The 16,740-nt window shown below is 37.1% G+C and overlaps 1 protein-coding gene across 11 annotated transcripts in view; it reads left to right on the top strand.

Annotated features, from left to right (window-relative positions):
- The window catches only part of NRAP (nebulin related anchoring protein), a 56,963-nt gene that overhangs the window by 39,020 nt on the left and 1,203 nt on the right, over window positions 1–16,740 (top strand). For 9 of the 11 annotated variants that reach the window (XM_085230014.1, XM_085230013.1, XM_085230011.1 and 6 more), the window contains 16 exons: window positions 1,579–1,677; window positions 3,480–3,584; window positions 3,958–4,065; window positions 4,488–4,601; window positions 5,504–5,701; window positions 6,423–6,527; window positions 7,504–7,602; window positions 8,394–8,498; window positions 8,857–8,964; window positions 10,609–10,920; window positions 12,279–12,383; window positions 13,036–13,134; window positions 13,244–13,348; window positions 14,914–15,021; window positions 15,674–15,985; window positions 16,241–16,393. In XM_085230014.1, coding sequence (XP_085086140.1) covers window positions 1,579–1,677; window positions 3,480–3,584; window positions 3,958–4,065; window positions 4,488–4,601; window positions 5,504–5,701; window positions 6,423–6,527; window positions 7,504–7,602; window positions 8,394–8,498; window positions 8,857–8,964; window positions 10,609–10,920; window positions 12,279–12,383; window positions 13,036–13,134; window positions 13,244–13,348; window positions 14,914–15,021; window positions 15,674–15,985; window positions 16,241–16,393 — 2,235 coding nt within the window. Of the gene's footprint in view, window positions 1–1,578; window positions 1,678–3,479; window positions 3,585–3,957; window positions 4,066–4,487; window positions 4,602–5,503; window positions 5,702–6,422; window positions 6,528–7,503; window positions 7,603–8,393; window positions 8,499–8,856; window positions 8,965–10,608; window positions 10,921–12,278; window positions 12,384–13,035; window positions 13,135–13,215; window positions 13,349–14,913; window positions 15,090–15,673; window positions 15,986–16,240; window positions 16,394–16,740 lie in introns of those variants that run through there. The other 2 variants (XM_085230015.1, XR_014884889.1) reach the window with 2 other exon arrangements.

Genomic DNA, 16,740 nt, shown 5'->3' with positions numbered 1-16,740 from the left:
AGGAAGTAGTGGTGGAAATGATTCAAAGGCTCATAGTATTCTGTCTCTTTTATTTCAGAGGGAGTCCTATTGGCCAAATCTGCTGTAGTAGTACACTGAGTTTTGTGATTTTATTAGATAACCACTGATGATACAGGAATCACCTGTCCATTTGTTCAGTGAGAATAACGGTCTCACTGGTCTCAGAACTACATGGTTGTTCTTTACATCTGCCTGATTGCTGCCATTATTTTTCTTTTCCTGTATAATCATCTGCATTGAAGATGGATGTTTATTTTAGATACAATAAATTATATCCTCAGCTAGCATGAAGTGAGATAGCTTCATAAAAGCTAGTGCCAGCTGGGACAGTAACTGTGAATCTGTATGAAGCATGCCGTTTTGACGCACAGTAGTGACAAATTTGCCACGCAGAAATTTGACCTGGTAGGTTGTTCATGTCAACGTATTTTGTGAGTGAAAATTTTAGATGGCTTTTGTATACAGTCCATGAATTACTTGTGTTACTGCTAAAAAGCAATTGCTTTTTGAATTTTATGTAGGGATGTTCTTGTCAACTAATGTTCGTTTTTACAACTGAACACGACAAAGAGTAACCCACTTCTGTCCTCAGTTAAAATCAATGAGATTGCTCATTGTTAAGGGATTTCTATCTGCAATCAAAATATTGCTTGTTAGCTTGTAACACTTAAAAGATTTAATATGTTTTACATTGTCATTTTAAGTCCTCAAAGATTCAGTATATTGTCTCAGAGTAACTTCTGGGGATCGTATTAAATTAAAGGAGGATGACATGGCTTTAGCCTTGTACACAGATGTGAACAGTTTCCAAAAGAGTCATGAACATGCTTGTTGACTTGGGAGTTCGTCACAGACATCAGGATACTTAGTTCATGCTATTTGGAGAAGTGATAAGAGTAATGATGTGTATAGGACCACTCATGCAGGAAGGGAAGATTTTACTGACTGGACCATATGGAAGAAGTGTCATTTTCTCATAAAACAGCTTTCATTTTAATTATGTATATATAACACAATGTCTCAGAGGCTTTTATGGGTTCTTTCAAACACGCAAAATTAATATCATGATTAATATCATATACCACAACAATTAGGCACAGTGTTAATGGCTGCACAGATTTGCTACAGGTAAGCAAGGAAAAAAACTAACTCTTGAAACAGCAGTTTAGCCATTGCCATTATTAGCGCATCACAATCACATACCATTTCTTGCTTAAAGGAACTATAAATAAAAAATATAAGTCATACTGTATTTGAAGCTACCTGAAAAAGATTTTCAAATCCTGAGTCCTGGAGTATTTAAGTAGACATTATCTGATTTTGAAATGTTTTCTTTATATTTTGGGAGAAATACTTTAATATTAATCGGCAAAAGGTTATTGTTAAATTGAAACAAATACTAATCTGAAAGTACCTAGGACATAAAGATGAGGAAAGAGGAATAATAATTATGTTCACAAATTCACTCTAATCTCCAGCAACCTATGATTTTTCTCTTTCAAATAGCATGAAAGAGCAGCACAAAATTCACAGCTTTGATCTTTTTCTGCTCAACAGAAGAAGTACCGTCAGCATCCATATGCTTTGAAGTTTACCAGTATTAAAGACACTCCTGAGATGATCCAGGCTAGAATTAGTTATAACCAGGCTGTGGATGTAAGTTATAATGTATATACATTATGATTATAAGAGTGGTATCCTCTTTGAACGCCCCGATTGAAGCACTGGCTTTCTCTCTCTTTCTTTCTCTGAGATAATCCTTGGGAACCATAAAACTTCTGTGTTCTGGTGTGGTGCATCTCATGAAAAATATGTTTCTAACTTGAAATGGGAAGTCATAGAAATCTCACTACAGTGAATGCAAATTTTGTGTTTAAAAAAAAAAAAAGGCATTCAGCCCATTTTCTTTTTTTCAGAAGTAAAATTTAGGAGTAAGACTGACCTTTGGCCTTTAGAGAGTGTTTACCTTTTGAGATTCATTGAGGAAGAACCTACTTGGGGTTCCTCTTACTTTTCAAACAATTTTTTCAAATTTCAATTTCTGCAGATTCTTTGGAAATAAAATGTGAGACAGCGTGACAAGGAAGAAAAAATAAATTGTTTCAAGCTGTCAACCTGCTGAGAGAGAAATCCAGGAGGGGAAACGTTAAAGGAAAGAATTGAGGCTGTTTGGTGTTTAAACATGTTTATTTTTAATAGTAGAGCGATTTAAAACTATTGTAGACTTAACTGGGATAATGCTGAAGTGAATAATAAGCAACAGTCACTCAAAAAAGACAAGTTTCAAACATGAGAGGATGTTTTATTGTGAAAATAGATATTTTTAAAGTGAAGAAGAAGATGAAAGACTTTGTGTAAAACACATGCTATTGTAATGCTTATAGTGTCTGTGCCTTTGGTTTAATTAATAAGATCCAAAAGACTTACATCTCAGACAGGATAAATATAAGTCATTTTGTTCCACTGAGCCACAGTCAAAATCAGTCTGCTGTTCTACTTCTTCACACGTGGAGTTCTCATTAATTTTCCTCTCGTGGAGCTGCATTACAAGTGGGTATACTTGCTAAAGAAAGTGACAGCAGGGTGAAACACGCAGGTTCATTCTTATCTCGAGGTTCTCAAACACTTATGTGGGAATAACAGCCTGGGAAAGGCAAGCTGGGTGGTCAAGATACAGGTCGTATCTGAGGCCAGAAGAAGAGGTGGCTATATGTGGTAGTTTGAGAACTACAGTGTCAATGTAAGAAGAAACTAATAAAGGAAAGAAAAGTAATTTGAAAGAGGTGAACTCTGGATAGCCATTGTAGGTGAAGTTCCAGTTAACCTCATGGAACTTCTTATCTATCTGTAGATGTCTTAAAGTCGCCTAGTCCTGAGTCAACCCTATAATCTTCCTCCAAAGATTGATAGAAGTAGTCCATGTAGCTGGGATCAGTTGCCTCTCAGTTTTTTTTATTTCTTTCTATTGATTATAGAGCACCCCTTGCAGTTAGCTCTGGAAATAAAATTGGAGTAATTGCACTGATAATTATCAGTGTATTCATCTACTAAATATGAATAAATTTAGAAAGATGTGTGATCTCTGTGATATTTCAGACATGCTGGTGGGCCACTCATGGCTACATATCCTTAATAAACACTGTTTATTCTCCCTCCCCTTATTCATATATGCTGGAAGTCTTATCAAATTAATATCCAGAGCTCTGAATTGTCGTATCGGTTTACATGCTCATAATTTCAAGGAGTTCCTCTCTAGCATACGCTAGCTGATAGATGCATGAAACACCTTAAGTTCTTTTGAATACTTTTTGACTCATATAGTTGCCTGTACTTAATGCTGCTATCACTTTCTTGTACTCTTTGCTTTCTATAAATCTATTCGTGTTCTTTATTTTGGTCAAAATTATTTGGTGAACATACATTGAATACTTACTACTAAAACTCATTTCTGTTTGCAGAGGTTGTACAAGGAGCATGGAGAAAGTGTAAAGCATCAATATACGCTAACAACAGATCTTCCTGAAATCCTTCGGGCTAAATTAAACACCAAGAATATCAGTGAGGTATAAATCTGTCCTTTAGAATATTAGAAAAATTCACAGTGCTTTGCCATTTGTCTTATACAGGCAAACTTTTTTTTTCTTACTTTACCCTGTGTATGATTAACTCTCTGGTCTAAATGTCTCCAAAGTAAAATGAGAAATGAAACTTCTTGCCAAACTTCTCTTAAGTTAGAAAGATCGAGATCAACCAACTACAGTTTTATAATGACCACTTGTAATCATTCTTGTTGCATCTTGATAATTTCATTTATTGTAGCCTTCTGTGTTAGAATAGAATGAAAATGTTCTGATAACGTCGCTAGGGTAACAATAATGCTGCAATATTAGTCCTCTGATTAGCATCTGTATTTCTTTCCTCTTCTCTATTTGCTAGATTCGCTATAAGGAGTCCTGGCAAAAGATGAAAGATGGTGGATATCAGCTGAGACTCGATGCCATTCCCTTCCAGGCAGCTAAGGCTTCGGGTGAAATCATAAGCGATGTAGGTGAACTTACTGCTAACACTGTCCAGTAGGAGATGTCAGTCACTTCTGAGTATTTCTTCTGTGCTCAGTGACTCTTGATGGAATCTGCACGTTCAGTGAAACCTATAGCTGGGAGACATTCAGCTTCCTTCTTGTTAGTTATTGTAGTTTTGGAGGTGCTGACACAATTAATTGTTACTGGTAACTACCAAAGGAAGGCTTGCTAAAGCAAAGCTGATCAGCCTAGCTGATGTAGGGACTGGGCAATCTTAGGGATTGCTCAGGAGACGTAGACCACCATCAACTAAGTATAACCAGAGTTTATTATTCGTGGCTCTCCTTCTGCAATATGTAAATCTTTTTATTTGGTTTTGTAACAGTTCTTAATTCTTGTTTCTCTTCAGTCCTGTTCATATTTCTTTTCTTGTTTCTGTCTCAGCACAAGTATAAGGAAGCATTTGAGAAAATGAAAGGGCAGATGATTGGTTCATATGGCTTGGATGGTGATATTCGTATTGCTCATTCAGTCCATGCATCATCTCTACAGAGCAACGTAAGCATAAAAAGGAAGACGTGGAAATTTTGGAATTGATTCCTAATGGTGCATGGGTTCTTATGGAAAGTATAATGAGCTGTGAACTATCTTCTTGTCATGCTATTTCATTTCAATGAGTTCTGTGCTTGTACTAGGATTCTTTCTTGTGTGATTGTGTTCTTAGACTGATAAAGGTAAAACAAGTGTCTAAAGAATTGAGTCATCTGTCAGATTACTTTAAGTCAGTTTGAACATCAGTAGATCTGGATTTTCATTATCTGGATGAATTACCTGAGCATCTCAATTTTGCATAATCTGATTAGGAAATTTCTCAGGAAAAAAATTATCTGAAGATTTTTATTAAATCCTCTTCCTGAGAAAACAAGTGAAAATAAGGGGGAAATCCCAACAACCTTAAAAATAATATTTAATACTATGAGGTGAAGCTGGGCGCCGAATCAGTAGGCACCAACGAATATTTTGAGTGGGAATGTGTAGCGTTTCAACTACATAACTGTTCATATTTTATCCCCAAACAGTAGCTTCAACTCCTTGTTGTGCCTTCTAGAGGTACAGAAAATTAAGAATTCTGTCATCAGTTTGGTGATTTTATAGTTTCAGTGTGTTTCGCAGTAACAAAAATGAAAATTCTTTATATCTCAACTTAGTTAAATATAATGTAGATGGCTACTATTTTGATGAAGAATAGGCTGCCACATGTTCTAAATACAAATATCGAGCATTCACAGTATAGTTAAATTTAGGAATGCACTTTTAAAAAGAATAATTTATGCTGGATTTGGATAATGTCCCTTCTGATCAAGACGTGAATTCTGATTACTATGCTGCAATTAGATGTGTGGTATATAACATCGCATTACTGCTGTAATTCTATATGTGATCTGTTTTTTATTTGATAGGTGAAATATAAGCAAGGTTTTGAGGATACAAAGACTCATTTCCATCTGCCACTCGATATGATAAACTTGGTGCATGCCAGGAAAGCCCAGTCTCTGGTCAGTGAACAAGAATACAGACAGCTGCTACACCAGTACACTTCTTTGACTGATGATCTGAGATTGCAGTGTGCCAAGAATGCATATAAACTACAGAGTGAGGTAATTGCAAAATATCCCAGCAATATTTCCCAGTTGGGTGTGATTGAAAATAATTCAGTTCCAAATTGTGGCAGCTGATGGTATGTATCTGAATGGTGGCTGGGAGATAAACAATAGCTGTTCCCCCTTGATTACAACCAGGATGAGTTGCTTATCTGTTTGAGCAGTTGTGCAATGTCTGTGATCACACCATACTGAGAGATAAAGTAAAGCAGTCTTTGATGACTGGGCAAGGAGTGCTTGCAAGTGAGTATGACTGCGCTGTTGATAAAATATTCTTTTTAAGCTGTTGATTACCATGAAAACTATTTAGCAACTATTTGAGTTGATTTGTATCTGGGTAGGAGTAATTTGTACTTCCAGAAGGAAAATGCTTATTGTTAAAGATCGGACTTGAAAAAGACCTGTAAATAAATACTGCGTAGGTGTAATTAATATAAGATACAAATGATATTTATCTGGAGGAGATTTTCAAGGTTACAAATGAAAGCTCGGAGTCCATTCAGTGTTCATGGGATTTAGTACACTTCAGAACCTCTGTAGATCTGACAGTGCTTTATGCACATAAACAAAAGAATGTAGGGCAAAGAATCTTAACAGTACCTATCACAGACAAATTTTAGTGGATTTATTTGAATAAATGCATTGTGTATCTTTGGATGAACAAATATAGGGCATTTCAAACACAAACTTGTAATTACTTCTGCTTGGTTTTCTTTAGAATTTATATCGGTCTGACATGAACTTTATGAGAGGAGTTGGATGTATTACTCCAGGGGCCCTAGAGATTGAAGGAAAGAAGAAAGCCTCTGAACTCATCAGTGAGGTAACAAAAGAGGTTTTTGATTTCTCCACTGCATACAAGAGTTTGCCAGATGTCTTTCCATTAAACTGGGCTGGCAAAGTGGCACACTGGATAGAGCTAGTCTCCCTCCCCTTGTGTTTGATCAGTCAGTTCATGCAGATGGGTGAGCCTGAACGAGTTCCAGGATTTTGCAGAGTTTGCTGTTTTCACAAATCTTTTCTCCTGACCCAGTAGGTTATTTTATGTGATTTTCATTTAGATTAAAAATGGGATTTTCAACTAAAACTAAGGCCATGACTATTTCTATTAAGTACCTTGTGCTATTTCTCCAAAATTAGACTGCAGTGCCCAACAGTCTGTTTTTCACTTGCTGCCTTCATGTACCATTTTTTTAACTGCCTCTTTACCTGATTTTTTTCTCTCCTCTGTCGTGTTATCTTCTTATAGTCTCTGATAGCTTCCAATCATTGATCTATTACCCATATTTCCACTGATGTGAAAATAAGAAAAATATTTGCTCTTTGTAGAATGCTCTTCGTAATTGTTTTAGTGAACGGTTACCTACTTGCAGTGATGTTGTGGTTACTTTGTTCACAATTCTGACATATGGGTTAGGTGAAATCTTGTCTTTACCACAAAAAAATTCAGTGACTTGTGCAGCACCCTTTCTCTAGACTGGATTGCCTCACTGTAATTCTACTAGCCAAAGTTAATAACACCAAGGTGTGAAATAACCTCATAACTGTATTTAGCATGATAGTTTTTTGCTTGTTTTATTTTACATCTTATTCCTTACTTACTTTTCTTTTCCCCTATGAGACTAGAATTCATCAAATTCAGATTTGCAAATGGTAAATTAATTTAAAGGTTGCAAGTTACATAACCTTTGCAAAGTAAAGTAGAGCTTTAAGCAGAAAGGCACGAGTACTGGAAAATGTCCCATATTTGACAAGACAATGTAGTAATTCTGTTCGTCTTTCTTTGTGCGTGAACTCAGAGTAAATATCGTCAGCAGCCACATTCCTTCAAGTACACATCGGTGACAGACTCTCCTGGCCTCCTTCATGCAAAATTCAGCAATATGATTGCTAATGAGGTAGGCTCTCTTAACGTGAATCAGAAAATATGCTTTTCAAAATGCAGCGAGCGAGGGATGGAGGGAGAAAGATAATTCTCTTCCGAAAGCAACATGCATCAAAAAGAAAATGAGCATTACTGAATTCTGCTTATGCCTAGTTAGATCATGTTTTATTATTTCCAGAAAAGTATTTAACATCGTGTTTCAATTCAATCTCTTTAAAAATAAAAAACAAAACCACTTGAATAGTGTCCATATGATAGTATCCTCTTATCAAATGTTTTTACATGAAACAAAACCTCAAAAGATCTGATGTTGTTCTTGAGGGAGCTCATTTGCACAGTATGGGCTGCTTTTGAGGCCTCCAGAATAATATCATCTCTAATTTTCAAAAAGCAGGAGGAAACCCACAGATAAATTATCAGAATTGTCTGTCGTAACATAAAGAAAAGGTCTAAGCTAGAAAAGATGGCCAGAAATGCCAGCTCCCTTAAATAACATACGTTCAAGGTACAATTAATGGTTTTAGGTACACTTTAGCCCTGCTGGGAAGGTACTAAATGCAAAGCTAACAACACAGTGGGTTGGCATCCTGGTATACGTATGAAAATTATTTTAAACTTGTCCTGGTTTTACTTTCCAGAAAAACAAAAACATGAAATAGCACTGTCATATTCTTAGCTGTTTGGGGTTTTTTTGTGCTGGCTGATTATAGTTGCCGTAATCATAAACAACTTAAGCACTGCTGTTGCATTACTGAGATATTAAGGACAATTAATTGCAACTGTCTTTTTTGGTCTCTTTTCTAGCGCCTTTATAAAGCAGCAGGAGAGGACATTCAGCATCACTATACACCAACACTGGGTCTGCCTGAGTTCACACAAGCAAGAATAAATGCAGCCAATCTCAGTGATGTAAATTTTTGTATTTCTTATACTTACTTGAGTTGGAGGATAAATTGTGCAGTGGCAAGGAAGGAGGATAAGTAAAGGACTTCTTAGATCTGTTCTATTTATGCTTTCCCTGATTTGATTATAATGATATTTATTTCCATTAGCATACATGTAGTTGTAAATTAAATCTACATGAAATATAGGACTTGCTTTGCCTGAGATAGTAGGATTTCCTCAAGATAATTTAAAAAAAAAAAAAAATTCCTTTGATTATGAGGAATGAGTAACTCAGAATAACAAATGAAAGAGGGTTCCTTTGTTTATTCCTTTGTGCATTTAAAAGCGAAAGAGCAATCTACATGTGCCTCTCCTACTTTAGGTGAAATACAGGGAATCTTGGCATAATCTACGTGCTCAAGGCTACAAGCTGACAATGGAAGCACTCCCTTTCCAGACTGCGAGGGCCTCCAGAGAAATTGCCAGTGATGTGAGTTGAATGATTCAACCTTCCATCTTGCCTAATTCCTGTTAACTTCATGTAAAACAATGTCTAAAGCAGATTTTACTGAATTAAAGCAACTCCATAACCATGTGAGACAAGTGTGAGACAGAATATATTACTTATGAATGAGATTCTTTGTGTGAATTTAAAAAAAAAAAAAAAAAAAAGTAAGAATCATTGCTAATCGAGAGCCAAGCTCGGTTAAACACCTTCCAGTGGGAAATAGCTGGTGAATTAAAGTATTTGCAGACAGATAAATCAGAGAGATTCTGTTCCTCTCCAGGCTTTTAGTTTCTCATATTATAAAGCGCCCACTAATTCTGTCCACCCTGCTTTGAACTGGCTTTTGGAAGTGCTCAGGACTCCTGAATTGAGATGAATTCAGAAAAGCATTTTTTGAATCTCTGAAAATCGGGAGATGTCTGTCTGCTTAGGAGGTGAAAATCAGTGAATGTTCCTGTGCATATGTGTCCCCTTAATTTCTGAAAGAGAAGAAACAAATCTTCTTATTCCTAAAAACACACTTTCATTTGGTTGCTGCTGGCAAAACACTCGGACATGGTGGTACCCATTTCTCAGAAAAGCCTAAGTTCATCTCTTTCTACAAGAAATGTAAGAAGAGAAAAAATCTAAAAATTAACTTTAAAAATTCCTTCTTTTGTGTAGTATTTAGTTGTATATTTTATCTCTAACATGATAAAATATGAATCTGTTTCATGTGCATTTGTTTTATGAAGCAACCATATCTAGCTGTAATTTATAATGTATACTTAACTACATTTTGCAGAGTGCTTTTGGTTACAGCTTCAGATCTGCTCTAAAGGGTACAAGTCCATAATAGAATTACATCCACTTACAACAGATCTGAATTTGGCCCTTCATCTTCGAAGCACTTTGTAAACATTAGCTACAGTAATTTAATCCCCGCAACTCTCCTGTGTGGTAGATAAGTGTTATTATCCCATTTCAACTACATTATGAACTCTTCAGGGCCCAGGCCTTCTCTTTAAAGTTCCAAGCACCCTGTTGATGCTGTATAAATAATCATTATCATCATCATCACTATTTCACAGAGAGGATAAATGCAAGATCATAGGGAGAATTATAGTCCCAGCTAAGATGAGAACAAGGGGTTGCTGGTGCTTATTCTTCTGTTCAGACCACCATCTTAGGCTTTTCAACATAGTTATTGATCTGGGAAGACTGAATTTACTCTTTAAAATAGCTGGGTGGCATTTGCAAATCTGAAGGCTACAGAGTGCATGATGTTTCATCATAGAGATATTTTTTTCTTTCTTTTGTTTATTCCTCTTACATTCTCATTCCTAATTATGGGATTATAACTGAGAGTTAATAAAAGTGCATCATCTGAGGTTTAAATATTATCAGTGCTTTGAAGGTATTCAGAGCATGTATTGAATTGTGCTTAACTTACATATTGCAACTACTGTGGTATTTAAACTCAAAAGCAATGAGAGATTCAGGGAAATACTTAGCACTGCAGACCCTGGCTGTTTTTGCAGTCAACACGGATGTTTCAGTGACTTATCTTAAGCTACTTAGTTACAGCACTCAGTGTAAGCATGGCGCTTTTTCACTTTTACCTTTTTTTTTTATATATATTTTTAGTACCAGTATAAACACGATTTTGTGATGGAGAGAGGAAAGCACATTGGGGCCCGAAGTGTTCTGGATGATACCAGGTTGCTGCACTGCTTGCATGCTGCCAAATTACAGAGTGAACAGGAGTATAAGAAAGGATCCCAAGGAGTGTGGTCTCAGTACTATCTGCCCATGGACATGGTGAATCTTGTCCATGCAAGGAAAGCCCAGGCCTTAGCGAGCGATCAAGATTATAGAAAGAGACTCCATGAATTTACAGCACTCCCAGAAGACTTGAAGATGAAATGGGCCAAAAGAGCCCACATGCTGCAGAGTGAGGTAAACTTTCCTGATGTAAACAGAAAATTGATTTTAGCATTGATAGAGCTTTAAAGGAATGGCACAAATTGTTTGCTGACACTGGGCGGTGTTTTTAGAAACAGTTTGCAAACTTACAATGTCTAGCATCAAAATATATCTGATTACTCTATACACATAGAATATACATGAATCAGAAGTTCCTATGTTATGAACATGACAGAAAATCAGTGTGGTCCATGTCACTTATCCTAGAGCTTGGGATATAAAAAAAAGAAAAAAGTAATAATCAATAATCTCTCAGCATTTTGGATCGCAGCCAGCCAGTGGTTTGACAGCCACTGTTGTACACACAGAATTCTTTGTGCAGAATGTTAAATGCTGAGAGATTTTTTTTTGAGGAATGTTAGAAAGTCGTTTTACAAGCAGAACTAGTAATATCAAACAACCAGTTCACCAGACACGTTCATAGAAATTGCTCATGCAAATGTAAGTCCAGGGAAACTTTGACAGGTGAAATGAAATCTCAGAATGGGCAACATCCAGACTCACGTTGCCTTAGTATGTGTACCTTTGTTCAGGGACAAGCTATTGGCCATAAACGCTTTCAGATAGATGTAGGTATTTAGTGCAAATATAAAGCTGCATGGGTGCAGATATTTTACCAGTTGAGGGTTCTTAGACCCTAAACAGCATGTACTTCAGAGCTTGCCTAACAAGTGAGAAGACAAGAGATGAATAAGGACAATAAGGACATCAGGACTTGTCTCTTTGGCTATGGATACCAAAGAGAAATGATTAAGGTGATACTGTCTGATCCCCTCGCTGTCTAGAAAGAATAATGTACAGCACCTGTTTGAGTTATCTGGTTGCTACCCTTTTTGCTTATAGGAGAGGTAAGAATCGTTGGGATTGGGACAACTTTCCTGGCTTTTACTTCGTATTGGGTCTGTCTCATTTTACTGGATAAGAAAGTAGAGGAAGCCTTTAATGTGAATAAAGAAAGAGTCTTAAGTCTCCTCTTAGAAATAGGGTTAATGAGGAAGCCTGCACCAGATAAAATAATTAGTATTCCTGACTTGAACTCACCTCAGAAAATTATTTCAAAAGGGTTTCTTTTACGCCCAGTACAAACAGGTTATTACTGAGTGCTTTGAGTCATACTAATTCACTTGTGGGGCCTTCTCTTGTAACTTGCATATGATACATTATTTAATTCCTAGTGGAATGAACAAATGCAAACAGTTTGGCTTTACAATCTGATATGTGCATGGCAAATGAAAAACCTCAAAATGTTAATATGAATCAGAGAGTCTTTTTAAAATACCTTAATAGCTGTGGATGCAAAACTGATAGCTAACGATTTTCATTTTCAACAGCATCGCTATAAATCAGACCTGAACTTCATGAAAGGAGTTGGCTGGATGGCTCTGAGATCTCCGCAGATAGAAAGTGTAAAGAAGGCTGGCGAGCTCATCAGTGAGGTAACTGATAAATCTTTCATGGGTTAGCACGTCTGTAGGAATTGTTTACCATCAAGGCTCCTTGTTACATGACACTTACGAATGTAGCTTATCATTTCCTTTTGATGTGAGAGCCTGTTTATACAAGGTATAAGTTACCAAGAAGCAGTACAGGAGATGCAAGTCCACTGTGTGACACCTGCTGAATATTTTCCATTCCAAATGAATCGCAAGAGTATAAACAAAACACGTAGCAATAAATAAATGCAGTAAATTCTATTATGAAATTCTAAGCAGGTCCTTATGGAAATGATATAGAAAGATACAGCATTGACAGTCACAATGAGGGTGCATTAGCCTGCTTGGTATCACGTATTAATGGAGGAAAATTATAAGCTGCCAAAAGTGTTCACAGATTTCACATGTGAATTTTCAGTCCTTACATTAAAAAAAAAAAAGGGTTGGTGATTTGGAATTAAAGCAATGAGACAATCCTTGTTCACTAGCTGAAAGAGCAACTAAGACCTAAGCAGAACAATATGTTTTTATTAGTGTGGCTTCAGGAAGGTGATTTGTGTGATTTACTCCAATTATAGCACACCTGGAATCACAATATCATCTAACAGAAGCATCCTGTGTTTGTGTATTTGTTTGGTTTTTTTGGCCCCTCCAGACCAAGTACCGTCAGAAGCCAGAAAGTTTGAAGTTCACTGCTGTGGTTGACTCTCCAGATTTGATTCATGCTAAAAATAGCTACCTCCAGTGCAATGAGGTAGGTTTCATATGACTATACATGATCTTAACTTTTGTTGTGCTAGACGCATTAAGGAATTGACCTCACTTCTAGAATCAGTTACATTCAATGTCTTTTGACTCCTCAGAGGCTGTACAAGGCTGGAGACTCTGAAGCCAGGCACAGGTATACCCTGCCTCCTGATCATCCAGATTTTATCCGAGCTCGCCAGAATGCACTTCATATCAGTGATGTAAGTAACAGTTGTTTTTACTTTGAGGAGTTGACTTGGTAACAGTCATTGAAGAAAACAAATTTGCTTCGAAATGAAAAGCTTTCATGAAGGTGTAGAAGTCAGGTTCTTTGAACCTGACATGAACTGAAATAGGCAGACCTTGTGGACTGCCAATATGCAGCTTAGCCTGGGAGTGAGGGATCAGGAAAAGTTGTTTATTTTTCTTTTAAAAATTAGTTCTGCTTCCTAGGACAAGAAGCTATTATTAAACATTTCAGTCCTAAAGTTTAGGTATAATTTCCTATAAATATATATCTTTTTTCTTACATTTAATGAGGCAGAGAATCCCTCTCTTTCCTTGACTGTATGCTCTATCTTCATGAAGTTGCAATGCTGCGTTGAACCGATCCCTTAGGCACAGTCCTTAAGTTGAGTGCAAATGAATCTGTGAGTGGAATTGGTTTAAAGAGATTTTGTTTCCACTTTATTTCATACAGCGGCACGCAGTCTATCTCTAATAGTTACGATCAAATTTGTCATCTTTAGCTGCAGGGTCAGAGCGATGTTAGTTTGGAAAAAGTTTTTAGTTTCTCATTTGTTGATAGGTCTTCTATATGTACAAGAAAGAAATAGGATTTAAGTTCTTTGATGTGACACATGAAAAGAAATAACGTGGTAAAGGTGATTGTACACAAATGAAAGGTCTAAGGCTGATCTATTAACAAAACATATCTTAATGTTTGCATTGGTTCTATCCAGGCTACTGGTTCTGGCAGGACTTCTAGCATCTTAATTTACTTTCAAATTAAGCATCAGCTGGCACTAAATCCATCACTGAAACATGAGAATATTTTTTTGAAATATGAAATAGATATCGTGCTGTTTTTCTCATATAATTGCAAACCTTCAAAAGGATGGATCAAAGTCTTCCAGAAAGCCAATCAATAAAATCAGAAAGGGACAGCCAAAAGTATCTGCTAAAGTGCAACAGCTGGGTAGTGGGACTGGAAGCTGTTGTAAGAGTGCTACTAAAGAAAGAAGAACCAAATCTAGAGAAATTTCTCTTCAGGATGTAAATGTATTTCACACCCACAAAGTCACATTAAATATGTTAGAACTGGCTGTTATTTCAGATGAGTTAATGAAGCCACATGTGGCTATGAAATAGAGACAGGAATCATTAGAAAAGCTTGAACTAACTAGTATTGAAATTATGATGCCATGAAACCCAAGACACTGCAAGTGGATGCATCAAAGGAGAGAATAAGAGTAATATCAATGCAATATTGATGTGACTGATGCATCACAGTTTCTAATAGAAATTAATCCCAATCAGAAACAACCACATTCATGTACAAAAAGAAACCCTAGTGGCATTTTTCAGATGAGACATTTTATCGTTATGGGGAATAGAAAACAAGTTGAAGGGCTGTAGAACTGGATCAAAACCTTGGAGATGGTACTGATGACTCTTGAAACAAACAAGCCCAGTAGGATAAAACATTTATTATTAGAGTCATGGGACTACACTTAAGAAACTACAAGAGGGAAATGACTGTTTTGTTCTTTTCTTTTCAACACAGAAAGCGTATAAAACATCTTGGGAACAGACAAGAGCATCTGGCTATGATTTTAGGATTGACGCCATTCCATTCCAGACAGCAAAGGCTTCAAGAGAGATTGCTAGTGATGTAAGAATTGCCCTTCTTCAAACACTTCCCACTCTTATTCCCATGCCACCCCCACTCTGCAAAAATGGGTGAATAAAACATTAGGAAACCTTTTTTTTTTGTGTGTGAGTGTGTGTGTGTGTGAGAAAATTGGTAATCAATGAAGTAAATGCCATTTAAATACGAAGATTTCCAACCGTAGGCTCTCATTAATAATGTCCAATACCAAGCTGCTCTGTTTCATTTTAGGGAGCTGTTCTTGGGAAGGAGGGATATTGTATTGTAGTTATATAAACTAGGTACCAGGCTATGAATAGTCAGGCGTGGGCTAGAATAAAGTGGGTCGCCTTTGAACACAGAAGACCTCAGTCAGCAAGAAAGCTGAATTTGGAAGAGCTGCATGCTTGAGATGTTTACTTAGTAAAGAATAAGACTTCTGGTTACTTTTGAGAGAGGATTACTTTGGGCCCTATTTGTTCCAGTCCCTTAAAAATTAACATCAAGGTCATTCTCCTGTAGTGTCAGATTAGAGTAGGAGATGTATTTTGATATCAAACAAACGTGTGGTCTCTCTGCAACACAAAAAAAGATAATAAAAACTAGGGTTGTTTCATAATGGAATTTGAAGATAATCTGAATGTGAAAATTACACTTTTCTCTGCATCTTCCTCAGTACAAATACAGAGAAGCCTTCCTGCGAGACAGAGGCCAGATGATTGGATTCTTCAATGCAAATGATGATGCCCACATTGGACATGTCCTCAGAGTGGGGAAACTCCAGAGTGACAACCTGTACAGGAGTGGATATGCCCAAAACAGAGCACGTTTTCGGAGTCACCTTAACCAGCCGGGGTTCCTCCATGCTAAGAGAAGCCAGCAGCTTGCCAGCAATGTTAACTACAAGCAGCCCTTGCACCAATACACTTGTGATCCCGAGCAGCTAAATGTGAAACATGCAAAGCAGGCCTATAAGCTGCAGAGTGATGTAAGTACAACTGAGAGGCACTGCCCTTCCTGGTGCTAAGAGCTATCTGCGTGGCAGTGTCATCGCAGACCTTATTTATCAACAAAATCATTCTTAAAAGAACTGCAGACCGTCTGCAAAAAAACAAAAGTAAACAAAAAAACCCCAATCCAATTTGTTTACTATTAACCCTGTTCCTCTTTGTATACTCTCTCTCGAAAACATAGAGCATGTGGTTAATAGTAATACACACTATTGTATGTTTCATTCTCTAAGGTAAAATACAAGTCTGACTTGAACTGGCTCAGAGGCATCGGCTGGACTCCCCCCGGTTCTTATAAAGTGGAAAGGGCAAGAAGAGCTGCTGAGCTGGCATACCTTCGGGAAATGGGGCTGCAGGCTGCTTCTGCTCAGTATGGACCTGAAGTTGTAAGTAACCATTCTTCTCACAAATAGCTACAGCTGTGCTCTTGAGAAGGCAGGTAGGCAGCCTGTTTAATGCTCCCTGGAGATTATAGTTCTCCTCCTTACTTTAAACAGAATATATATGATTCTCTCCCCAAGCTTTGTGGCTTTCTGTAGGCTTCAATTTGAAGGAACCTCACAAGGGAATTCAGATCTGTCATGGCTGAGGAATTCCTGTAGGGACTAGAAATGCCACAGGATAGGATTTTTTTTAAACTACAGGGTGTGTTTCCCTTGACTTTGGATATTGTCAGATCTCTAAGTGGCATACCCACAGAGAGCAAAAGTGCAGGTGGAAGAGCCACCTGGCA

The sequence above is a fragment of the Meleagris gallopavo genome, chromosome 8 (assembly GCF_905368555.1).
Source record: "Meleagris gallopavo chromosome 8, MGAL_WU_HG_1.1, whole genome shotgun sequence".
NCBI classification, from domain to species: domain Eukaryota; kingdom Metazoa; phylum Chordata; class Aves; order Galliformes; family Phasianidae; genus Meleagris; species Meleagris gallopavo.
This window is presented reverse-complemented; position numbering and strand designations above follow the sequence as displayed.